Below are 25880 nucleotides of genomic sequence, written 5' to 3' on the forward strand. Positions count from 1 at the left end.
GCACTATTTTGTGATACCTGAAATCTTGCATATGTCGTTAGTGAAATTAATCTCCAAAGATGTTCACATATAGACTTTATTCAGAAACTCTTATACATTAAATACATATTTTCATTGGAACATTTACCTGAGTCTCTTTTTTTAAATATTAGTACTTTCAAGCCTTCTTCATTTGAGGATTAATTGTAGTGTGCATTTCCATGCTGTGTTTCATTGGATAAGATCACTTGGACATCTTTTTCTTTGATTAGTAGAGTTCCATATTTAGAGTGCAGTCACTTAAATTTAGGATTGTCTCCTCTTTTGTGATCAGAGTGTCTGGGAAAAGAAAAATAACTTTCAGCCTAGTAGGAACAAATTAATACCTTTTTTTTACTTAGACAAGTTAACATTAGTTTCCTTGTTTGTAATACAAGAAATTAGAGGGTAAATGTCAAGGGAAAATTAACTGTATTTGTTTTCAAATTTAAATCAATATAAACTTGACTGTGTGGTTGCATAACAGAATGAGTTGACTTGAGGGAGCTTCCTGCCTACTTGATTTATAGCAAGGAAATAAGTCAGTGTTCAGGCTTTAATTTATTTGTAGGAGTTTAATTCACTAGGTAATAAAGTGCTGTGTTGCCAGACATCTCTCTCAAATGTTCTTTTCCTCTGCTCTCCTCATCCAGAAGAAGAAAGAGGAGCGTCCATGTACCAGCAATGGAGATACAGGTGAGCAACCGTTTTCATGTTCTCTCCACAGGTACTAATGCGGAGAGTGGAGTAGATGATACATCTGAGGGAAGGGAGCAGAAGGAGACTCCATCGATTGGAAGGCATGAAATGCACTGTCCTAGGGATGGGGGTTTCACGACCACCACTCCCAAGAGAAGGAGGAGGGTGGTGGTGGTCGGGGACTCCCTCCTCAGGGGGACTGAGTCATCTATCTGCCGCCCTGACCGAGAAAACCGAGAGGTCTGCTGCTTGCCAGGAGCTACGATTCACGATGTGATGGAGAGACTGCCAAGATTCATCAAGCCCTCAGATCACTACCCCTTCCTGCTTCTCCATGTGGGCACCAATGATACTGCCAAGAATGACCTTGAGCAGATCACTGCAGACTACGTGGCTCTGGGAAGAAGGATAAAGGACTTTGAGGCACAAGTGGTGTTCTCGTCCATCCTCCCTGTGCAGGAAAAAGGCCTGGGTAGAGACCGTCGAATTGTGGAAGTCAACGAATGGCTACGCAGGTGGTGTTGGAGAGAAGGCTTCGGATTCTTCGACCATGGGATGGTGTTCCTAGAGGGAGGAGTGCTAGGCAGAGACGGGCTCCACCTAACGAAGAGAGGGAAGAACATCTTCGCAAGCAGGCTGGCTAACCTAGTGAGGAGGGCTTTAAACTAGGTTCACCGGGGGAAGGAGACCAAAGCCCTGAGGTAAGTGGGAAAATGGGATACTGGGAGGAAGCACGAGCAGGAGAGTGCAAGAGGGGAGGACTCTTGTCTCAGACTGAGAAAGCAGGACAATCAGCGAGTTATCTTAAGTGCCTATACACAAATGCAAGAAGCCTGGGAAACAAGCAGGGAGAACTGGAAGTCCTGGCACAGTCAAGGAAATATGAAGTCATTGGAATAACAGAGACTTGGTGGGATAACTCACATGACCGGAGTACTGTCATGGATGGATATAAACTGTTCAGGAAGGACAGGCAGGGCAGAAAAGGTGGGGGAGTTGCATTGTGTGTAAGAGAGGAGTATGACTGCTCAGAGCTCCGGTATGAAACTGCAGAAAAATTGAGAGTCTCTGGATTAAGTTTAGAAGTGTGAGCAACAAGGGTGATGTTGTGGTGGGAGTCTGCTATAGACCACCAGACCAGGGGGATGAGGTGGACGAGGCTTTCTTCCGGCAACCAGCAGAAGTTACTAGATCGCAGGCCCTGGTTCTCATGGGAGACTTTAATCACCCTGATATCTGCTGGGAGAGCAATACAGCGGTGCACAGACAATCCAGGAAGTTTTTGGAAAGTGTAGGGGACAATTTCCTGGTGCAAGTGCTGGAGGAACCAACTAGGGGCAGAGCTCTTCTAGACCTACTGCTCACAAACTGGGAAGAATTAGTAGGGGAAGCAAAAGTGGATGGGAACCTGGGAGGCAGTGACCATGAGATGGTCGAGTTCAGGATCCTGACGCAAGGAAGAAAGGAGAGCAGCAGAATACGGACCCTGAACTTCAGAAAAGCAGACTTTGACTCCCTCAGGGAACTGATGGGCAGGATCCCCTGGGAGAATAACATGAGGGGGAAAGGAGTCCAGGAGAGCTGGCTGTATTTTAAAGAATCCTTATTGAGGTTGCAAGAAAAAAACATCCCGATGTGTAGAAAGAATAGTAAATATGGTAGGCGACCAGCTTGGCTAAACTGTGAAATCCTTGCTAATCTTAAACGCAAAAAAGAAGCTTACAAGAAGTGGAAGATTGGACAAATGACCAGGGAGGAGTATAAAAATATTGCTCAGGCATGCAGGAGTGAAATCAGGAAGGCCAAATCACACTTGGAGTTGCAGCTAGCAAGAGATATTAGAGTAACAAGAAGGGTTTCTTCAGGTATGTTAGCAACAAGAAGAAAGTCAAGGAATGTGTGGGCCCCTTACTGAATGAGGAAGGCAACCTAGTGACAGAGGATGTGGAAAAAGCTAATGTACTCAATGCTTTTTTTGCCTCTGTCTTCACGAACAAGGTCAGCTCCCAGACTGCTGCTCTGGGCAGCACAGCCCTCTGTGGAGAAAGAAGTGGTTCGGGACTATTTAGTAAAACTGGACGAGCACAAGTCCATGGGGCCGGATGCGCTGCATCCGAGGGTGCTAAAGGAGTTGGTGGATGTGATTGCAGAGCCACTGGCCATTATCTTTGAAAACTCATGGCGATCGAGGGAGGTCCTGGATGACTGGAAAAAGGCTAATATAGTGCCCATCTTTAAAAAAGGGAAGAAGGAGGATCCGGGGAACTACAGGCCAGTCAGCCTCACCTCAGTCCCTGGAAAAATCATGGAGCAGATCCTCAAGGAATCAATTCTGATGCACTTAGAGGAGAGGAAAGTGAGCAGGAACAGTCAGCATGGATTCACCAAGGACAAGTCATGCCTGACTAACCTAATTGCCTTCTATGAGGAGATAACTGGGTCTGTGGATGAGGGGAAAGCAGTGGATGTGTTATTCCTTGACTTTAGCAAAGCTTTTGATATGGTCTCCCACAGTATTCTTGCCAGCAAGTTAAAGAAGTCTGGGCTGGATGAATGGACTATAAGGTGGATAGAAAGCTGGCTAGATTGTCGGGCTCAACAGGTAGTGATCAACGGCTCCATGTCTAGTTGGCAGCCGGTTTCAAGCAGAGTGCCCCAAGGATCAGTCCTGGGGCCCGCTTTGTTCAATATCTTCATTAATGATCTGGAGGATGGCGTGGACTGCACTCTCAGCAAGTTTGCAGATGACACTAAACTTGGAGGAGTGGTAGATACACTGGAGGGTAGGGATAGGATACAGAAGGACCTAGACAAATTAGAGGATTGGGCCAAAAGAAACCTGATGAGGTTCAACAAGGACAAGTGCAAAGTCCTGCACTTAGGACGGAAGAATCCCATTCACTGTTACAGACTAGGGACCAAGTGGCTAGGCAGCAGTTCTGCAGAAAAGGACCTAGGGGTTACAGTGGACAAGAAGCTGGATATGAGTCAACAGTGTGCCCTTGTTGCCAAGAAGACTAATGGCATTTTGGGCTGTATAAGTGGGGGCATTGCCAGATCGAGGGACGTGATCGTTCCCCTCTATTCGACATTGTTGAGGCCTCACCTGGAGTACTGTGTCCAGTTTTGGGCCCCAGACTACAAGAAGGATGTGGAGAAATTGGAAAGAGTCCAGTGGAGGGCAACAAAAATGATTAGGCGGCTGGAGCACATGACTTATGAGGAGAGGCTGAGGGAACTGGGATTGTTTAGTTTGCAGAAGAGAAGAATGAGGGGGGATTTGATAGCTACTTTCAACTACCTAAAAGAGGGTTCCAAAGAGGATGGACCTAGACTGTTCTTAGTGGTACCAGATGACAGAACAAGGAGTAATGGTCTCAAATTGCAGTGCGGGAGGTTACGGTTGGATATTAGGAAAAACTTTTTCACTAGGAGGGTGGTGAAGCACTGGAATGGGTTACCTAGGGAGGTGGTGGAATCTCCTTCCTTAGAGGTTTTAAAGGTCAGGCTTGACAAAGTCCTGGCTGGGATGATTTAGTTGGGAATTGGTCCTGCTTTGAGCAGGGGGTTGGACTAGATGACCCCGTGAGGTCCCTTCCAACCCTGATATTCTATGATCCCAATCTCCGATTCCAGACCTCCCTCCTTTATGCCAGAAATAAGCCCAAACTCTGAGAAATGAGTAGCACATACTTTAGGAAAACTGCAGTTGTCTTTTTTATTACACTTCTGAAATTATGCTGCCTGATCTATATAGTATGAATATCACAGAACTGAGTATTAGAAACACCCAGAGATCAGAAATCCTCTGGAGGATTCCCGATCTCTATCTTAATGTTTAAAATGACCCCAATCATTAACAAACAAACTCTGTATTAACTTCTCAAACAGAAGCAAGAAATTATTTGCATGGTAGGATACTTTGGCCTGTTTTAAGTAAAAATTGAAATTTTCCTTCCTGAATACATTGCCTTTTTATCTTAAGGTGTTAGCTTATAACTGCAACAAAGGAACTCTGTCACTAAAAATCTGAGTTTGACATGTTTTGATCAAGCAATTCTTTATTCTTGTTCAGACAGGGTTCATGCTCTAGAATAGTGTTACTTAATAGATGTTGCCTTATTGCTTATCCATTTTTCCAATATCAGTCCTCAACTTACAGTCACCTAGTGGTTATGTATTTCCATATCCTTCAGGACATCCATACCCTGAATTTCTTCTTGTCTCTCCTGTAGAATGAAAACATGAAATCCAAAGATGATGTTCTACTAACCTAACGCTGCTCCAGCATTAGTATCTAGAACATCTACTGCAATCATTCCTCAATCATTTTTGCTGCCACCTCTAATGTACTTTACAAAATCTTAATCTTAACTATTCCAAGGAGGTAATACATCAGCACAGAATGGGTTTTTTATAAAACACATTGTCTAATTGTCTTATACCTCAGGCATGCACACAAGACAATTTAGAAAAGTTACATGGTCACTTTTTCCACAATGTAGGGGGAAAATTGTGCTTATTTTCTTAAGCCACTCAATTCTGCATCTTTTGGGAAACAAGAAATTGATTTGTTGGTCTTTGCCATCCACATCCATAAAAGAAAAGAGTGTAGTAGCAGCAGCAAGATATTTTTTTGTACCATACCCCAAACCATGAACAGAACTCGAACAAATACCAGGACAATTTTATAGGCCCTTTTTACAGGCCACTTTTCAAGGAAAACCTTCATTTATTGCAAAGCAGTCCTTGTCAATGGGTCCTTTTGGCTTCTCAGGTCACACTTACTCTTTTGCAGTGCAGCAGTTAGACCGTACAATTCCCAAACTGGTTTTTCAGATTAAACACTAATTTTGCATTTCAGAAAGAGAGACCACTAGCTTGAGACTTTAAAAGTGTTGACAGACTTTTGCGCTGATATTATTCGTGCACAGGAAATCTGTAGGTCCACTTAGATGTATATGTGATGAACACAACTCACTATAAAGCACAACCTGGCATTCCTCAATCATGTCTATCAAAGTGTAAATCAGCATAATGCCTCATTCCTTAAAAGCTGCTATGGAAAACACATACATGATGAGACTATTGAGAATAATAACTAAGCTTAATACTTACCCTCTGAAACATCTGCTGTGACAAAAACCTCGAAGTTACTTTGCTGATGCTTTTTTTCCCTCCTAATTTACAGTGGATGTATCCATATAAGTTAGCAGCTTGAAGGGAGATTCCAGCTATCACAAGAGCCTGCAGAAGTTGGCCCAATAAAAGGTATTACCTCACCCAACTTGTCTCTCTAAGAGGCTATAGACAATCAACAACTTAGTATGGACAAAATGATAATGATGATTAGTGTAAGTAATATCAAAAGGAATTTACCTTCAAATAATAAAGCTTGCATTTTAGGAAGCTTAAATAACCAGTAACACCTCTCCCTAGCCACTGACAGATTAGCCTTTTGGGGGGGGGGGGGGGGGGGGGAAAGGAAGTCTCACTTTACATTTCAAGGATGGAAATCAGTTCCCCGCCTCCCAGCTCTGGTCTCACTCCTTCCAGCTTGACCCATTTTGTCAGTGCTTTAAATCTACATACAGTCATGTTCCCTTCATTTTAAGACATTCATAGCCAAATTCTCACTACCAGCTATTTACAAGACCTTTAATATATTTAACCTTGAATGCCACTACCCCTTTACCTACAAAGGAAGTTCTATAATAATTTGCAAATTAATGAAAGACTTAAGAGTACAGTTTAGAAGATATGCCAACATTTGCAGAAAGCATAATTTTAGTACCACAAAACAATTTGGTAAACATTTTCTAATAGGTCACCTTCAGCAGCTTTCAGAATCACAGAAATGTAGGACTGCTGGAGGGACCTCGAGAGTTTATCAAATCCAGCCCCCTGCGATAAGACACAACCAACTATATCTAGACTATCCCTGACAGATGCTTGTCTAACCTGTTCTTAAAAACCTTGAATGATGGGGATTGCCAACCTCTTGGCAGAGTTTAACTATCCCTATAATCCAAGCTTTTTTCCTAATATCTAACCTAAATCTCTCTTGCTGCAGATTAAGCCCATTATTTCTTGTCCTACCTTCAGTGGCCATGGAGAACAATTGATCACTGTCCTCTTTATAACAGCCCTTAACAAATCTGAAGACATAACAGGTTCCCCCCTCTGTTGTCTTCTCTCAAGACTAAACGTGCCCGTTTTTTTAACCATTCCTCAGTGGTCAGGTTTTCTAAACAATTTAGAAAAGTTACATGGTTACTTTTTCCACAATGTATGGAAAAAATAGTGCTTATTTGGTGATTGAACGGTGACAGCCACAAAAATGATAAAACCTGTCCTCTGGATTCTCTCCAGTTTGTCCAAGCCTTTCCTAAAGTGTGGCGCCCAGTACTGGCTGAGGTCTCACCAGTGTCAAATAGAGTGGGGCAATTGCCTCCTGTGTCTTATATATGACACTCCTGTTAATGCACCCCAGAATATTAATCTTTTTCGCAACTGCATTACACTGTCAATTCATATTCAACATGTGATCCACTATAACAGCCAGATCCTTCTCACCAGTACTACAACCTAGCCAGTTATTCCCCATTTTGTAGCTGTGAATTTGATTTTTCCTTCCTAAGTATAGTACTTTGCACTTCTCCATCTAGCTGTCTAATGAACTTAAGAAAATTAATATTATTGGTAGTACTCTCTTCCAAAGAAAGTACCAGACATTTTCTAGAAAACAGAATCTTATTTTGGAACCAGTAATGGTAACTGAAGTTTAAAAGGCCTCATTTCAAGCATATGCTATACACCAATGGTGGGCAACCTGCGGGCCGCATGCGGCCCATCAGGGTAATCTGATTGCAGGCCATGAGACATTTTGCTGACATTGACTGTCTGCAGGCACAGTATCCCGCAGCTCCCAGTGGCCGCAGTTCGCCATTCCCAGCCCCTGCTGCCCGCCGCTTCCCGCAGCTCCCATTGGCCGGGAACAGCGAACCGCGGCCACTGGGAGCTGCGGGAGGCCATGACTGTAGACGGTCAATGTCAGCAAAATGTCTCACGGTTTGAAAACAGAAGCCTGCTCTACAACTTCTTGAAGCTATCATTTTAATCTTCTAACTTAAATTCTTACTTCCTATGGAATCTAACTTAAAACTATATTTTTAATATACTGGTTTCTCTGCTCCTTTCCCCTTCACTGCACTTATCACCCACAGCTCATATGGAGTTACCCCATGCTTACCAGCCATTTCAACTTCAAGGAAAACAAAGTGCTAAAAAAGAACACTGTCCAAATAACTGGACAGATAATCAGTCCAAGCCAAAAGATTCGAGCTTCAACTTCGGTTGAGGCAGCTATGCTTGTAGATACCTAGAAGGAAAAACATTTAGTTTTAGTTACCAAAACACCCTAACAAGAGTTAAGGACTGAGGCATTCCTTTCACAGATAATTTATATGCATTTATATGTTCCTGTTGTGTTTTATATAATATCAGCTGTAGCTACTTGAAATAAATTATTTCCTATTGCCTGGCTGTATGCTTCCTTAGATTGGCATTCAGTTAACTGAAATCATTGCAGCATGGGAGAACAAAATACAGCTTCTAAATACTGTATTAATTTTATTTACACAGACAAAAATTGGTCATGCCCTGAACTCTACTTAGTACCATAGGTATGCTGGGTAACTAGTTGAACCACCAAGCATTTTAGACATTTATATTCTGCATGAAACAGCCATTAAAATTCAAGTTTATCTTCAACAATATGAAAAGAAACATACTAAGTGGTAGAACTCAGTTGATTTTATTTAAATGCTACAAAATTATGAAGTACCCTAGAATGAGTATGTCCGGCACACTACACTGTTTAACAGGCAGAATAATAATGTTTTAGGAGCAAATTGTGAACCAAACCGCCACTTAATTCTCAAAAATCAATGTGTCATTTTGGCTCATATTTAATCTCACCTTGGATTTTGGAAAAACTAGGAGCACAGATCAGTCTACTCCAGTGGTCACCAACCGGTTGATCCTAGAGTCTCTCCCAGTCAATCGCGATCTCTGGGGGGGGCAGTGGGGTTGCTGCTAAGGCAGACTCTCTGCCTGCCCCGTCCCCACACCATTCCTGGAAGCTGCCAGCATGGCCCCAAGGGGGGGCAGGGGTCTCTGCATGCTGCTCCTGCATGCAAGCACTGCCCCCGCAGCTCCTATTGGCCACAGTTCCCCGTTCCTGGCTAATGGGAGCTGTGGGGGCGGTGCCTGCAGAGAGGGGCAGCGTGCGGAGCCACATGCCCCCCGCTCATTCCAGGGGTGCATTGGCCCCTTCCGGGAGCGGTGTGGGGTCGGGACAGGCAGGGAGCCTACCTTAGCCTCACTGTGCTGCCGACCGGGAGCCGCCCGAGGTAAGTGCTGCCCAGCGGGAGGCCGCACCGCAGCCCTGAGCCCCTTCCCGGAGCCAGCACCCCATACCCCCTCCTACACCCCAACCCCTCTGCCCCAGTCCTGACCACCCTCCCAGAGCCTGCACCCCATACCCGCTCCTGCACCCAACACTCTGCCCCAGCCCAGAGTCTCCTCCTGCACTCAAACTCCCTACCAGAGCTTGCACCCCTCACCCCAACCCCCTGCCCCAGGCTCAGCCCGGAGCCCCCTCCCACACTGCAAACCCCTCGTCCCCAGCCCAAAGTCTGCATCCCCCACAACCCCAACCCCCTGCCCCAGCCCAGTGAAAGTGATTGAGGGTGAGGGACAGGAAGCAATGGACGGGGGTGGGGAGATGGAGTGAGCAGGGTGGGGCTTCGGGGAAGGCGTGGGGGTAGATCCTGGGTTGCCCTTAAATTCAAAAAGTGATCTTGTGTGTAAAAAGGTTGGAGACCACTGGTCTACTCTAGATATACTCTATGCTGTGTAAAATGCTCCACTGCAAATGAGCAATGACATAACTATCTGGAAAGCCATTTAGAATAAATTGGCACGCTATATGTTTCAAGCTTGCAACATACGACAATTTAGAAATCATGAAATGCAAGCCAGCTCTTCTATTATTAAACTGTGTACAATGATAGATTTCACTTTATTTGTATAACTTACTATTAAATGTTTGATATATTTTACAGTGAAGGTCATGCCTAGCACCACGCAAACTTCATTCTCTGTTAAATACAAAGGGAATCCTTCAAGATTACTGTTTAAGTGGGTAACTGCAGAGCATGCCCAGTCTATTTTGAAGTCACAACAAATACATAATAGGCATGACTCCTGCTCCCGCAGAAGCCAGATATATCTGAGCTGACTCCTGAAGAGGTAACTCAGACACTAACGCGAGTTAAAGTACTGATTTGACTTTAACACGTTCTCTTATGCACAAACAGGACTGTTTTCAATCTACAAAAATGCTGAGTTGTCTTGAGTGAAAGAGGAAACATCCAAAATGTATGAAGAGCTAGAATGAAGCACAAAAAGGGAAGCAATGGTTTAAGTAGAGCAAAGTAAAGATTCAGTGCACAGGTCTTATAAACAAAGAGTTTGGGTTTTTTATAGAACTTAAATCCAGTATGGTCAGAAAAGTTATAGCATCCAAGTTGGAAACTGATGAATCTTTACCCCAAGAGCTTGTTAGGAAAGGTTATAGCATGTCTTCAGCATATTCCCACTCTGGGGATACGCCAGTGGGTGAGGCAGACTGGAACTTTCTCATAGCAGTGTCTGTTAGAGCACTCATGCACTCCTTGGCATTCCAGAATGTTTGAAAGCAAGGCTATTATAAAGGGGGGAGGGTGCCCTCTACCACTTCAGTTTCTTTCAACTAGGCAGTAGCCTGACATGAATCTCTCTGGAACCATCACACCCAAATCATTCTCTAAAAATGCAGTGCTTTAGCTTAGTATAGTGTTAAACTTAGTTTTTTATTCTTTGTTCTTAGTTGAGACTTCAATTCCAGTTCCATGGCAGATCTGAGGGTAGGACAAGAAATAATGGGCTTAATCTGCAGCAAGAGAGATTTAGGTTAGATATTAGGAAAAAAGCTTGGATTATAGGGATAGTTAAACTCTGCATTTCTAAAAGGCTGCTCCTTGGAGTTCTATACGTACATTTACAAAATACTGCTACCTGGCTTTGGCTTCAGTTAGCACTCAAAGTCCTACCTTCCCACTTATATGATAGTTTGGCAAGCAGTACTCCATAAATGGAATAGTAACCTTCATTTCTTTGAGTATCCTCTTACTTACCTGTCCTCCGAGATGGACACTCCCCACCCAATTTCTCCTCTTCCTTGGAATCTTAATAGAATCTTGAGTCTGAGAAAGTGGTGAAAGGAACTGAAGTAGCAAAAGGTACCATATGCCTTTTTATAACCTTGCCCTCAGAATATTCAGGAATGCAAGGGGAAGAGGTAGGAGGGATACATGAGCACTGTAATGGGCACTGCTATGAAAAGATTCCACTGTCTGAGCTGCACCCAGGAATGTTAATATACATAGTCCATCTCAAAGAGCTCTGGTTATAGATAGGTAACTTTCATTTCCAGCACAATTCTTGAGTATCAGAGCAGAACTGCCATCAGTAACAGGAGTGGGCAAATACAACACCAAGCTAACACATAATGTTCTCTCTCCAGGAAATAAAAATTGTAACTCTACAAGCAATAAAATTATATAAATTTGTCATAAAGCCAGGACCTGTTGTTGTCACCAAGGTCAAAGTGTTGAAACTGTAGCATGACAAAAGTTTAGTGCTATGAAAAAACTCTCAAATGTGCTCTCAATTCCTTTAATATTGCTCTGTAAATTTATCCCAAGAGCTGTAAAATCGGGATAAAAATATCCTTTACACAACATTAAAATTCCAGAATTAACTGCACTTAATAGTGTATCAGCGCTACTTATCAGCTGTTTATCATTATACATTGTAACATGGATAAAGTTTTACTACAGTTCTTACTTTAAAAGTACCTTTTTTGCTTCAAAAACCCAGTGGCTTTTTCCATCTTCATCAATCTGGTTCCACCAACGTAAGCCAACTAAGAGTCTTCCAGTTACATTCTAGAGACAGAGGTAGTCAGTTATTTCCATAAATCAACTAGGTAATTCACATTAGACCAAGATTTATTTATTTTTAATTCACAAACACGACTCTGAAAGACTAGATCATTTTTGTCAACTGTTTAAAGTTTTGAGAGTTATGCCAAATTTTTTAGGGGTGCATGGTGACAGGCCAATAAACTATAGAGCCTTATAATACTGTTCTAATATAAGCATTAATACAATGCAATTTTATTTCAATGGGAAAATGTCTCTCCCAAGTCGATTACAAGAGGAGTTATTCAGATAGTGAAGTTCATCTGGGGAACACCCAGTCACACTGTGAATGTAAGAGGGGAAATCCAAAAGGGTATAGAACAGACAGAAAAGAGGAACATTCATTATAAACAAGCAAGTAATAAAGATTCACAAACAAACAAGTTAGGCACTAATCTTTACATATGAATGATTACTGTACAAATTTTTCATTATATCAACATGCATCTATAAACTAACACACAGTCCTTGTTCCATTTCTCTCCCTTTTCCCTTCATTCTAAGACTTTCTTTGAATGCAAGGTTAACATATATATTCAACTGCCCATTTTAATGCATCCAAAGGCCCTCCCCAAAATCTCAAAATAATCTAAATTTAGTATAATACAGGAACAATGTTTATTCAGTCACTTTTGAAGTAAAATGGAAAGCCACATATGTAGGTAGGGACATCCACAGGCTTTATAGCTCAGGTAACTTTTTCTCACTTCTAGGCTTCTTTTCTTGCCCAGACACACACACCCCCAGCCCCGCCCCAAAAAAATCCTAGATTTAACATAGATCAATTTTTATCGGTTTGACAAAAAATTTAAATAAACTCTTTGTTTTCTTTAAGTACTCCAAAGCTTTCTAAGACATCATGACCAGGCAGAACAAGATTAAAAGTTTGTTTTTTCCAGTTTGTCTTCATTTTAAAATTGCTTTTCAAATAACTAGTGAGTAGTGACAGATTTTCCTGTCAGTATCACTAGACTTTTCTACAAGATGGGGTCAAATTCAGAAGGCCCAGCACATTAGTGGCAATATTGCTGTCTTCTGCAGTTCAAACTGTAGGATCAGGACTTCAGTGATCCTTGGTATCTATGAAGAGCCCCACTGGTTTCTGTGAGGGTTCCATGCAGGCACAAGAGTCTACCCACACGGATTTGATTGTAAAATCAGTGCCTTAGTCCTCCTCTCTGATCCTTTGCATTTTCTCCATTATTAAGTGGTTTAGAACTGCATTAAAGCTATGGGGTTATATTCTGAAGTTATTAGAAATTTATGGTATCTCTTTACACTTTCAGGGTGCCTAGACTCCAGGCTTTTTAAAAGATGTATAAATGAAAAATTTTCCCCTCTTACATCAAAAGCTTCTCAATCTCAAAGGCCTTATATTATAGCTTATATTATATGGTATTATAGCTATCATGCTTTTTGGAGTTCATCAATGAATACTGCTCTTTAAATTGAATGTAAAGATCACTAAGGCATAGAACACTACCTTACCTGATTCCAAAGGCAAAGCATAAACAAGACTACCATAGGTGAGGTAACTGCCTTAATATTTGTACTAAAATATGTAAATGCTGCTTCCATCTAGTTAAAACAAAGCTGTTCAGCAAGTTCAATAAAGGAAGAGCAGTACAGGATTATCTGATGGTTATTTTTCACTGTATTTGTCATTAAGAAAAATCAAAATCAAGAAATAAACAGATATTTCTAAACTTCATTACTCGTTCAGAATGTTCTTACCTTAACAGACCAAAAGTCAAATGACAGAAGGAGAAGAATAGTGACAAAACAGGCAACAAAGCTTTTGCTGAACCAGTCACAGAGCAAGTAGGTAACAATAGCACTCACTCGGAAAAACAGGTGAAAAAAGGTAGCCAGGGGATGCCTAGAGAAACAATCCAGAACACTTACTAACTTAAGAGACAAAACATATTACAATATTTACCAATGTTGCAATTTAATGTTTATGAAATGTTGTTGAAAAACATGTGATATCTACTTAAATGTGTGTGATAGGATGTAGATCCCTTATTCAACAAAACAATCATGGTTTTCCCACTAGCTAAGTTTCAGCATAAGACTAAAAAGAAGATTGTGCTGCCTATTACCTATAAACATTTCTTCTTTCCCCAATTTAGAACAAAAAAAATCTAGTTTTTTCATCATTTGTTGTAGGCAGTCCCGTGGCATATTGGTGAGAATAGGGGGACACCCACCCTGGGAGGGACTAGGGGGACCTTGGTATGGGAAAGAGGGTGCACTTAGCCCCTGGCAGAGGGGGGAGAATGGGGGACCCTGGTACGGGAGAGGGGTTCATTGGGAACTGAACTCCTGGTGGTGGGGGAGATTGGAGGACCTGGGAAAGAGGATTGTACACAGAGACCCAGGAATAGGGGGGGTGGGCACACGAAACCCCTGGTGGGGTGGGGGATGGAGATACAGAGCCCCTGGCATGGGGGAAAGGTGGAAATGGGAGTGGCAGGGAAGAGTTTCAGGGGAACCCTGAAACAGAAGGGGATAGGAGGGTGGCACAGAAGGAGCTTGTGGGAGAGAATGGAGGAATGCAAGGAGCCCCTGGTGTAGACAATAAGCTTGGCGTACACAAGCTATGAAGTATGTGAACTTGAGCTCAATTCACAGTTCCAATGGTTAGTTGGACCTGTTCGGCTGATACAAGCAAAAACCCAGCCACTTAAACAAATCTTGTCCCTTTGGAAAGAAGGTGAACTTGCATCTGTCCTGTTCAGCAGGAAAGCTGTTTTATTGAGGAATGTTTTATGTTGCAGATTCCATCTGCAAGGTAGCAGACTAATACTTAATTAGCACATATACAGATTTCAGTGTTAGCTTGCCAATTAATTTTGAAGGCACTTCTATTTTAGGAATTCAACTATCACCCCCTGTGATGGAAAAACACAATTTACCTTCTGAATAAGGCAGCTAATTTGTTAGTTAATCAATAATTAGTCAATTTTCCCATTTTAATAATTAATGCTATTATGCAAGGTATAGTAAAAACACTGTATAGCAGTGGTTCTCAAACTTTTGTACTGGTGACCCTTCATATAGCAAGCCTCTGAATGTGACCCCCCCCCTTATAAATTAAAAACACGTTTTTATATATATTAACACCATTATAAATGCTGGAGACAAAGCGGGGTTTGGGGTGGAGGCTGATAGTTCACGACCTCACCATGTGATAACCTCCTGACCCTCAGCTTGAGTACCCCTGCTGTATATCTTTACTGATCCTCTAAAGAAAGTTATTTTTTTAAATGAATGAGACATAGCCGACGCTTAAATGTGACAGGTAGCAGGAAGCGTGAGCAGTAGACCCAGTGTTGGGTCTCCAACATAAAATTCACAATGTTGCCTGCATATAAAATGTTGGAATTGTCCCTATAAAGCTGCCATTAATTAGTATAGCCAAATTTTTACAAGACTTAAGCAGCAAGATACAGTAATATTAACAGATCAAAATACCTCGCTGGTGATATAGTATCCGGAGGTGAAGGTGAAACTTATGGAATGGGTCCTATCCAAAATGATTACTTCCAGAAATGAGCTGACATGCTAGCAGTTTTGTAGATGTTAACATTTAAATGAATTAACTCTGACTAAAGTAAAAGACTGCAAAAAAGTAAATGTAAAGCCTAATGCAATAGTTTTAATTGAGTTCAAAATATGATGTTTAAGTTTTTAGTTAGGAGTGGACAATAATAAATTTTTGTAGATAGTAGTATTTTCAAAAGTATATGATTAACATATGGTTATACCAGAGAGTTACATTCATTAATCCACACCAGTCAAAGCTCCTGCAGTCAAAACTTAGTTAATAATTGTTTATGATGTGCTAGCCGAATAGAATACTTCATTCCTCCAGAACCAACTGGCAATGCAGTGTTCACAAAAGAGAGAAACTCACTTTATTAAAAAAGCAATAATGACACAGGGAACAAATCCAGGTAAACAGATGAGTTGATATTTAATCATTCTTCTGTTCGTACCCACACTAACCTCAAACTTTCCAAAAACCATTCTCTGGTTTACAATTAAGCATATGAAATTTTAGATGAAAGTTTTTTTTTTTTTTTACTTCCTCTGAGCAGTTTCTGTGTAAAAAGACATGATTATATTGGAAATTGTCAAAACTGGGATACTGAATTACTATTGCAGATCTGTAATGTGTGTCAACTTCACTCCAGTAGGGATAATGAGGAATGTATGTTTCACACTTTCTGATTTTAACAGCAAATCAATATGGGGAAATGTAGGGCGTTGGAGCTATGTAGTCATTGCCAGGATGTCTGGGAAGACCTATGACATTAATGAAATGGACCAGAAAGGCAAGTGACTATTACTCTGCTGTGGTAAGTAGCAAGGAGAGGTTACACAAGGCAGAGCTTCACATAAAAGGTGCATTGTGCTGATAAACGTTAGTGATGGAGCAAAACCAGGCAGACAAGTGGTGGGTAACGGCTGCCAGAATAGACCAGTTGCTGAAATGTATTAGCTGTACTAATGTTGAGGGACATTAAGGTGTTAATAGTGCTACCAGGACTTAGAAATGTTCTGATCCCAGACTTGGATAGGTGTTCACTGGAAGAAGCATCCTTTGAAGCAGCAAGGATGACCACGGCTGGAGACACAGGACTCTAAGGTGACACCAGGCATTCTCTCTCTCAGGTGCTTGGCTGGCTGGTTCTTGCTCACATGCTTAGAGTCTAACTGATCACCCTGTGTGAGATTGGGAAGGAATTTTCCCACAGGTCAGACTGGCAAATATACTGGCTACTGGATTAATAGTTTTCTGTTCCCTGAGTGACCAGAGCAGGGGCTGCCCTAGAGCAATCAGAAACCTGCTAGAACCAGTTAAGACAGGCAAGCTAATTAAGACACCTGGCGCCAATTAAGAACTTACTAGAATCAATTATGGCTAATCAGGATACCTGGTTTAAAAAGGACCTCCCATCAGTTAGTAAAGGGACATGCAAGGAGAAGGGAGTGAGAAGGTATGCTGCTGGAGGACTGAAGAGTACAAGCGTGATCAGGCTTCCGGAGGAAGATCCTGCAGTGAGGATAAAGAAGGTGCTGGGGGAAGGCCATGGGGAAGTCGGCTAGGGAGTTGTAGCTGTCATGCAGCTGATACAGGGGACATTGTAGACAGCTGCTATCCTCAGGGCCCTGGGCTGGAACCCGATGTAGAGGGTGGGTCTGGGTTCCCCCCAAACTCCTGATCGGACACAGGAGGAGTTGACCTGGTCTGTGAGAAACACCAGAAGGGAAGGTCTAATTTGGAAAGGGATCTGGCCTGTCCCTGACCCACTAGGTGGGACAGAGAGACTGCAGGGATTGTTCTCCAGTTCCCCAATGCTGGCCTGTGATGAGGTTAGCTGAGCGAACGGTAGGTTTGAGCCTCTATCAGAAGCGGCCAAACTGAGGGCTGCAGTGAACCTGTGAGGTGAATAATTCTGCCAAAAAATGCAGGACCTACCAAGGCAGAGGAGGAACTTTGTCACACAAGTTAATCATGGCCTCACTTCCCCCAGAGTATAGGTCCCATTACAATTGTTAAAATTGGGGATTTTTTTTATTTTTGCACCATATTTGCAGGAGTTTTGGCAAGAAGGCAGTGGACTTTGAGGAGGAATTGATGCCATGAAATGCTGCCTCTCTACAGACTGAGATGTGCTCTACAGCTTTCTAACTTCTTCGCAAATTAATATGTCCTGTCTCTCTCTCTAAATATTGGGTGTTTTTTTATATCCGACACCTACACGTGGCTTCCTCTTTGTGGGAAGTTCAGAATGTAAATCATAAAGATAAGTTGCATAATTAGTTGAAAAGGCAATTAGGTTTAGTTTTCACCATGGAAACCTGTGGCTAAAAAAATAGGAAGGTAGGATTACGATAAACCAAAACAAACTACATGTTTGGCTGAGTGATGGTCTTCTGCTTTTTCTGAAGCTCCCACCATGGTATCCCTGTCAATCTTGTATTGCCATATCAGACAATGCTGAGCAAAAGTGTAATATTTTATTCAATGACTTCAGCATATTCTTCACTAGCTTATGGCTTTGAAACCTTTTTCTACTTGGGAAACAGTGACTGAAGTGTGTTTACGCATCTTATATATTAACTAAGTCATGCTGATAGCAAATACTATTGACCAAGTGGTTGGCCTGCAGGATTTAATCAGTCAAGAACCTACTCACAGAGCTAGGGTTCCAGGCTCTTCTGCTTTGTGCATATGTATGTATGTAATAACTTGCACCCCATTGTTTAGAATAACCTCTCAGAAGCTTAAAGAATTCCATGTTGTATTTCAATGTAGTCCATTTCTGTTTGTGCCAAAGGACCTTTAAATTAATCTGGTACAGTAATTTACTTCCTCATTTATGCACTTGGGAAACAGTGACTGAAGTGTGTTTACGCATCTTATATATTACCTAAGTCATGCTGATAGCAAATACTATTGACCAAGTGGTTGGCCTGCAGGATTTAATCAGTCAAGAACCTACTCACAGAGCTAGGGTTCCAGGCTCTTCTGCTTTGTGCATATGTATGTATGTAATAACTTGCACCCCATTGTTTAGAATAACCTCTCAGAAGCTTAAAGAATTCCATGTTGTATTTCAATGTAGTCCATTTCTGTTTGTGCCAAAGGACCTTTAAATTAATCTGGTACAGTAATTTACTTCCTCATTTATGCACCAGGAAAAAAAACTCTGGGAATAGATTTGTTGACTTGTTCACTCTTCTGCTTCAGAGCTGCAACTGACAGTTTCTAGTTCCTACTGTCTAAATAAGATTTTTGACAGAATATTCCCAAGCAGAACTGTGTTATAAAGCAGGTAAAACATTAAGCCAGAACACCTGTGTCCCTTTTGAACAAAGCGAAATGTATACCTTCCAAAATCATAAATGGTATTTATCTATATTTAATTCAATATTATTTCTGCAACTGAAAACAGCCCTTCCTAAAAGCTCTCTAGACATACAAGGACAGTCAGAAGAGGCCAATGTAATTAGTAAACAAAAAAGCCAATTCATATTAACTAACATGCAGTTCAAAGAAACAGCATCATGATTTTTTTCTAAGATGATTGCTATAGTTTGGTATTAGAGGCAGAGAACTAAGTGACATAGGATGGTTCAGGAGACATTTAAAATGTAATGACCCTTTAGCTCTAGTTCATGCATTCAAAGCCAGTCCTGAGCAACAGTAACCAAAACTTACCATCTCACCCTCTGATCCTGCATTTGTATGCATACATTGGGCTCCACATGAGCACTACACCATGCAGAATCGGTGACTTCTAGCTAAATGATTGCTTATAAATTAAGTTGGCAATTTCAGTTTAATTCTCAGTGGACAGTGGCCATCAAAGAAGGCAGTCTTAGGGCTTCTCTACACTGAATTTTTGAACCATTTTACTAAACTGGTAGAAAAATCAATTTAGTTACATTTGGTGCATTTCCCTAGTGTGAATATAGTTATACTGATATAAAGGCGTTTATTGGATTAGCTTTACTGAAAAATTATACTTGTGTTTTACACCTTGATATGGTATAATTGCCTCCACACTAGGCAACTGCACCAATCTAGTTAAATAGATGTAAAAAGTGAATAGACAAGCCCTTAGTAAACAGTACGCAGGGATACTTAATTTTTGGGCTCTTTGATAGTGGCCTGTAAAAGGAAAAAAATGGGTATTTACTTTTTTTATTTAAGGCAGGGCTCAAAAGGTTCTTGGTGATTTGTTTTTTACTTTTTATTTAGAAGTTCAGATTCAGTCTTCCAAGAAAAACAGGAAAGACTAGTCAAATGAAAAACTAAACTAAAAGTAGGTTGATGCCTATCTAGGAAATGAAATCCGATTGAAAAGGGAAATATTTTCTCTTCAGAATGTTAAACTTTTTCTTGTTAAAGATCAAATTCAAATACCTTAAAGTTAAAAGCTCTTGTTAAGGATTAACAGAACTACCTCTTAATTTAATGGCCTACCAAATGTTCTTGGTCTGCTAACGAAGAACTACAGCAAAACAAGATAGACCTCACATTCCTTTTATTGCTAAGATGAAACCAGCAGAAAATAATCTCAAATCACAGGCATTCTTACAAATTCGGGGATCAATTTATCCATCTAGATGAGACGCGATAAATTGATCCCCGAGAGATCGATTTCTACCCGCCGATCTGGGCGGGTAGTGTAGACTAGCCCTAGGACTAGATGAACAGAAATTGGGGGAGAAGGGTATAACCTACAAGCAGTGGTCAAAGACATGATTGAATAAGTCATGCAAAATGAGTTTTATTTATCAAATTGAAATGGAGACAATGTTAACTAGAATTAGTGTGTCTGTAAAGAGTCTAATTTGAGATTAACAGTAAAAACAAAATGCTACAGATGTTTAAAGGAGGAAGTGAAATCATTTAATTAAAAACAATGTCAAGGTTGAAAGGCTCAAATCTTGCTCTATTTTTATCTGACCCTAGTCTTAGAATTGTACTGAAAACCTAACAGACTGATCTACTCCCCTGCCCCTTTTCTTTAAATAAAGGAGCCCTTCTATTAAGGAACATTTGTAAGCATTTAAAGCACTTATGAGCAACTCCACCTCGCTTTAAATGGAGTTAAATAATTTGTTCCCGTGAAAATTTCATTTTCAGCTTTCAAGGAATTATTTAAAAACCTTTGGAAAAAAATGATAGGTTAGAAAATAAAATCTAAGAGCCAATTCTTGTAGATTTTGTATTACCTTGAGATCCCATCCAACACCCATTTTGAAGCCAGTAGAAGTTGTTCCACTGACTTCAATGTGCATTGGATCTGGACTTTACTTCTTTATTTACAAGTATGTTATGTTTAATCTGTTCTTAATCAATGTGCCACAATTGTTTGTAAGAATATTTTGAGAAAAATACCTTCCTAAAATTTTGCAACATTCAGAGTGGCCACTTACTCATCCTACAAATGCACTTTTTAAAGTTAATTATAGCAAAGTCTTGCACAATTGATTTTGTCTGTAGTGGATAGGCTGCCTTTTTTTTTGTTTGTTTGTTTATTGAATAAATTCAGTCCGTTCCATCAAGGTAAGAGCAGGCAAAGCTGATTTTGTGTCTGGTACATTTTCATCAGAACAAAAATGCTGGAGTGAGTAGTAAATGTGGTATAGCAAAAAAAAAAAAATCTCAAGCATGAAAGTATCCTTTAGGGGAGTTGTGAGGTATTGTCAAAGTAATTATCTTTTGCCTATTAATGAAAATTTCAAATCTCAGGATTATATGAAAAGTTTTTCCTCAGTCTCCACTCCGCTATCTCATATCTACTGCTGAGGTACTCTGTGGCTGTGCACCCAGCAGAGGCAGCACATGCTAACAATTGGACTATTCCTAGAACTGTGGTTGTATCTGATGCCATCAAGTAAGCAAACTGAGCCACCATGACTTGCTCATCTGAAAAGAAAAAAAAAATGCTAAACAGAAAAACAAAAAATAAAGCAAATGGACACTTTTCCTGTCCGTTAGTCTGCCCTTTCAGTTCTCTCCCTTCAAAACTAAAATGTGACCTGTTTAACACTCCACATTTAGTTTTTGAAAGTAGCTGCTGGACTATAAATGAAATGATTATAAGGTGGGTGCACAACTGGATGAAAGACCATACGCTAAGAGTAATCATCAATGGTTCTCTGTCAGACCAGAAGGGTATATCTAGTGGAGTCCTGCAGAGGTCAGTCCTGGATCCAGTGCTAATCAATATTTTCATTAATGAATGGATAATGGAGTGGAGAGTGTGCCTATAGGTTAGAAATGAGAATGCTTATATTAACAAATTACACCAAACTGGGAGGAGTTGTAAGCACTCTGGAAGAGAGGATTCGCATTCAAAATGACCTTGACAAACTGGAGAATTAGTCTGATTTCAACAAAATGAATTTTAATAAAGACAAGTGTAAAGTTCTTCATTTGGGAAGGAAAAATCAAATGCACAGCTAGAAAATGGAGGCTAACTAGTTAGGTGGTAGTCTTGCTGAAACTTATCTGGGGGTTATACTGGATCACTAATTGAATATGAATCAACAATGTGATACAGCTGCAAAAAAGGCTAATATTCTGGGATGTATTAACAGCAGTGTTGTATGTCAGACACGGGAGATAATTGCCCTGCTCTATTCAGCACTAGTGAGGCCTCCCTCAGTTGTGCTCCATTCTGGTCAACAATCTTGAGGAAAGATGTGGACAAATTGGAGTTCAGAGGAGAGCAACAAAAATGATAAAAGGTTTAGAAAACCTATGAGGAAAGGTTAAAAGAAGAGGGTATGTTTTAGTCTTGAGGAAAAAAGACTGAGGGGGGAGTCCTGCTAACTTTCCTCAAGCATGTGAAGGGCTGTTATAAAGAGGATGGTGCTCAACTGTTCTCCATGTCCACTGAAGGTAGGACAAGAAGTAGAGGGCTTAATCTGCAGCAAGGGAGATTTAGGTTAGAGATTAGGAAAATCTTTCTAACTATAAAACTCTGGCATACTCTTCCAAGGGAGGTTGTGAAATCACCATTATTGGAGGTTTTTAAAAACAGGGTTGGTCTAGGTTTATTGCAGTGGTTCTCAACTCGCACCCTGATCAGCACATGGCTGCAGCCCATGTGACATCCTCAGGGCCATACAGATAGTGTATATATATTGTGTGGAGGCGGCCCACATAACACACAGAGAGCTGCACTGCGGCTCACAATGGTAAATAGATTGAGAACCACTGGATTGGGTCCTGCCCTATGGCAATAGGCTGGACTTGATGACTTCTCAAGATCCCTTCCAGCCTACATTTCTAAACGACTGGGGATAGGACTGTTAACTTTGTGGGTATAAGTAAGCAAAAGAAACTAAAGAGACAGCAAAGAGGCTGTCTACCCTAGCACTTTTGTCAGTATAACTTATGTCACTCAGGGGTGTGGGGGGAAAAAACACCCCTCTGAGCAACATAAGTTTCACCAACAGAAGCGCCAGTGTAGACAACGCTATGTCGGCAGGCACCACTCTCTCACCAACATAGCTACCATGATCGTTGCGGGTGGTTTAATTATGCCGGCGGGAGAGCTCACGCCTGTTGACACAGAGCAGCTACATGGGAGATCTTACAGCAGCACAGCTGCACTGGTACAGCTGTGCCACTGTAAGATCTCTAGTACAGACATAGCCTTAGTGCACTGGCTACTCTTTCGTTCTTTGGGACACCAGTGCCCTTCAGTATTTAAAGGCATTCTATCTCACTGCCTGATACGCCATCAGTGAACCAGAAATGCACAGGCTACTACGGGTAACTGTTTGTATAAGCACCATTTTGAGTTCAAACTACGTGAAGCAGTAGTAAAGGGGAAGTTAAATCAAGGAGAAGGCGTGCATATTATTCTGATACTCTGAATCACAACAAACTGAAGTATGACTAGATCCTTGATGTTTTCCATCCTCTTTCCTTTACACACACATTTTCAGAAATATAAAAATAAGCTTCCATGGGAATAGCTTAAGGAATCACATTTCTGTAATTTAAAACAGATTTTTTTGCAAATGAGACAAATTTTTATTGCCATATTGAGAAGAGAGGTTGATCCCTATGGAAATAATACTAAAGAAAGTAGATGGATTAGGACACATTGATCACTTTGCATCTTTCCCTAGTTTCCTTCTCCCATTGATGCAAATAAACAATACCAACACCTGCTGTGTGAGGGGAAGGTAATACAAATCAAAGCACAAGGTTATCCGTTCATCAGTACTGTGTATACTTCTATTCCTGTTGGCATAATAAAAACCTTGGCATTGCTCTAATAGACTGTGGAACAGTCTCCTAACTAAAGTAATGAAATCTCCATGTATAGTGACATCTAAATGAAGAATGGACAAAGTACTAGAATACTGTGGGAAAACAAACCTACTTTGCTCCAAAAGGATGGATCAGATAGATTTGGAAAAGACCTATTGACCTAACAGCTAAATTTTACAAGAACAGCTCAAATTACATGACAAAGGAAAGTCTGGTCATCTGGCATGACAAGCTGTTCTCCCCCACTAGGTGACAGTTGTACTGCAAATGGCATTTTACAACTAGATGAAGAGAAGGTGCCAGTAAATGATGTTTGCCTTCCCTCCGGGCTGGAACAGTGTCCTGAATAGGAACCTTTTGTTTTCAACAAGATTATTTCATACAAAAAAAATTTATGGAAGAAGAAAATGTTCTTTTGAGCTGGATTTTTAAAGGCTAACACGCTGTCCACAGCAAAGAGAGCATACATATTTTCTGGGTGATACATGCAATTTTGAAGAGGCTTAAGAACTGGCAAAGCGATGCTTGGATCCTGACTAAAGGCATGAATAATTCCTGGGCGGCAGTTTGTCAAGGAGGAAAGACAGACAGCTGGTTTCATGCACATTGAGGAGTATTTTCCTGTTCTGGTTGTCTATCAGTAAAACCAGTGCCTTTCCCACAGATTCCTGCTTTTAAGATATGGCATTTAAGGGAATAATCATGTAATTAATTTACACTAAATTTCTAAAGTACTTGCCTGATTTTTGCTTTCCTTAATGCCAGTTCCTCTTCATTCCCAAAGTCAAGAGACACATCCTCAGTGTCATCCACTAATGGCTGGAGAGAGAAACCCCCCAACATCCAGACATCAATGGCAAAAGAGACAATTCCTCACTGACACTCCAACTTCCCCCAGCCTACACCCCTTTCTTCTGGCCCCCCCACCCATCTTCCCAAACACCCCACCTCCCCCAGCCTATCACCACCTTCCCTTTGCCCTCCCAACCTCCCCTGACACCCCAATTCTCACCAGCCTATCACCACCTTCCCTCTGCCCTCTAGCACCTCCCCCAACACCCCAATTCCCCCCATCCTATCACCCCTTTCCCTCTGCCCCCAGCCACCTCCCCCACCCTATCACCCTCTGCCCCCAGCCACCTCCCCCACCCTATCATCCCTTTCCCTCTGCCCCCAGCCTCCGACCACTTCCCATTCACCTACTGACACCGCACCTCCACCCAGGCCCTGCCCTCCCCGCTCGCCTCCCGTTGGCTGAGGCGCAAGGACTGGGCGCCAGGGCCCACCTGCTTCATCCTGCCGTCCGCGCCGAGTCGAGCCGGATGCTCCGCGGTCCCCCCGGACCTAGTCCGGCCCGGACGGCAGCGGGCTCTGCCTCGCGGGCCAGCCGCGACCGGTTGCTAAGGAGCGGGGGGCGGGGGGAGAAGCGGGTGTCACAGTGAAAAGAGTCCGGCCCGAGGCGGGGGGAGAGGATAATAGGGGATTAGGCTATTAGAGGTGTGGGTAGGGGTCTGGGCTAGTTGGTGGAGAAGGTGCTGGGAAGGGTGGATGGGATTTTTAGATGATTAGTTATATTGCAGGGGGGGGGCTACTGGTGGTGTATTGAGCAAGGTGCTGTACAAAATCCAATCCCATAGCAGAGACTGTCCTCCCCTTCACCACTCACCTACTTGTTTGCTTTCCATTTACCTTCAGTATTTTTTTTAATTAAGAAACAAAGCAACCTAATTCAGATACAGCCTCTTGCTCTCAAATTTGTTTCTGTTTGCTGTATGCTGGCAAACCAGAACCTCTTCTGCCTTTATTAAACCAAAATACAAAAAAAAGTTAAGTTGATTAAAACAAAAAAACAGTTCAAATACCTTGTTATTTTAGTGAGCTCCTTTATTCTCTCACTTTTTGTATAGGTTTTTCAAGAAAAGAACCTTTGTTTGAGTCTCAGTGACAACAAACATTGGTTTTGAAAACATATCCAGTCTAGGAAGTAGCTCTTAGGTTCTGTTGTTGAAGACAAAACCCACAAGTGGGGAGAAAATGGCAAAAGATTTAATAGAATAGAATGAAGCTTCTATATAAAAAAAAAACTTGTAATCCAAGCCTGAGAGCCCATTAAACTGATTTTAATTTCTTACTTTTGTACTGAGTACATTCTGTTTCCTTATTACTCGTAGCTGGCAGTGGTGTGGGTGTGGGTGTATGTGTATATATATATATATATATATATATATATATATATATATATATATATATATATA

At 41.5% G+C, this 25880-nt stretch overlaps 1 protein-coding gene across 2 annotated transcripts; it reads right to left on the reverse strand.

The window, feature by feature from the left end:
- Positions 1–62: 62 nt before the first annotated feature.
- TVP23A (trans-golgi network vesicle protein 23 homolog A) lies at positions 63–25083 on the reverse strand. Of its 2 annotated transcripts, none has more exons than XM_042861620.2 (8): positions 24840–25083; positions 24365–24444; positions 13542–13686; positions 11682–11771; positions 7970–8098; positions 5836–5964; positions 4878–4946; positions 63–318 (listed from the first exon to the last, which is right to left on the reverse strand). In XM_042861620.2, the coding sequence occupies exons 1-7, from the start codon at positions 24918–24920 to the stop codon at positions 4884–4886; spliced, it is 717 nt and encodes a 238-aa protein (XP_042717554.1). In that variant the 5' UTR covers positions 24921–25083; the 3' UTR covers positions 63–318; positions 4878–4883. The 2 variants fall into 2 exon arrangements, with proteins under 2 accessions (XP_042717554.1, XP_005306768.1); XM_005306711.5 differs by having other exon boundaries at positions 24912–25076.
- Between the last annotated feature and the right edge of the window lie 797 nt (positions 25084–25880).

Source organism: Chrysemys picta, chromosome 10 (assembly GCF_011386835.1).
Source record: "Chrysemys picta bellii isolate R12L10 chromosome 10, ASM1138683v2, whole genome shotgun sequence".
Classification (NCBI taxonomy): Eukaryota; Metazoa; Chordata; order Testudines; family Emydidae; genus Chrysemys; species Chrysemys picta.

Excerpts from the sequence above, each read along its gene's own strand:
- TVP23A (XM_042861620.2), bottom strand. The coding sequence starts at position 24,920 with ATGAAGCAGGTGGGCCCTGGCGCCCAGTCCTTGCGCCTCAGCCAACGG. Across the intron at positions 11,772-13,541 it reads TTGACTTTTGGTCTGTTAAG|AATGTAACTGGAAGACTCTT; the intron begins GTAAGAACATTC and ends CTCTGTCTCTAG. Across the intron at positions 4,947-5,835 it reads CACAGCAGATGTTTCAGAGG|GAGAGACAAGAAGAAATTCA; the intron begins GTAAGTATTAAG and ends TTCATTCTACAG.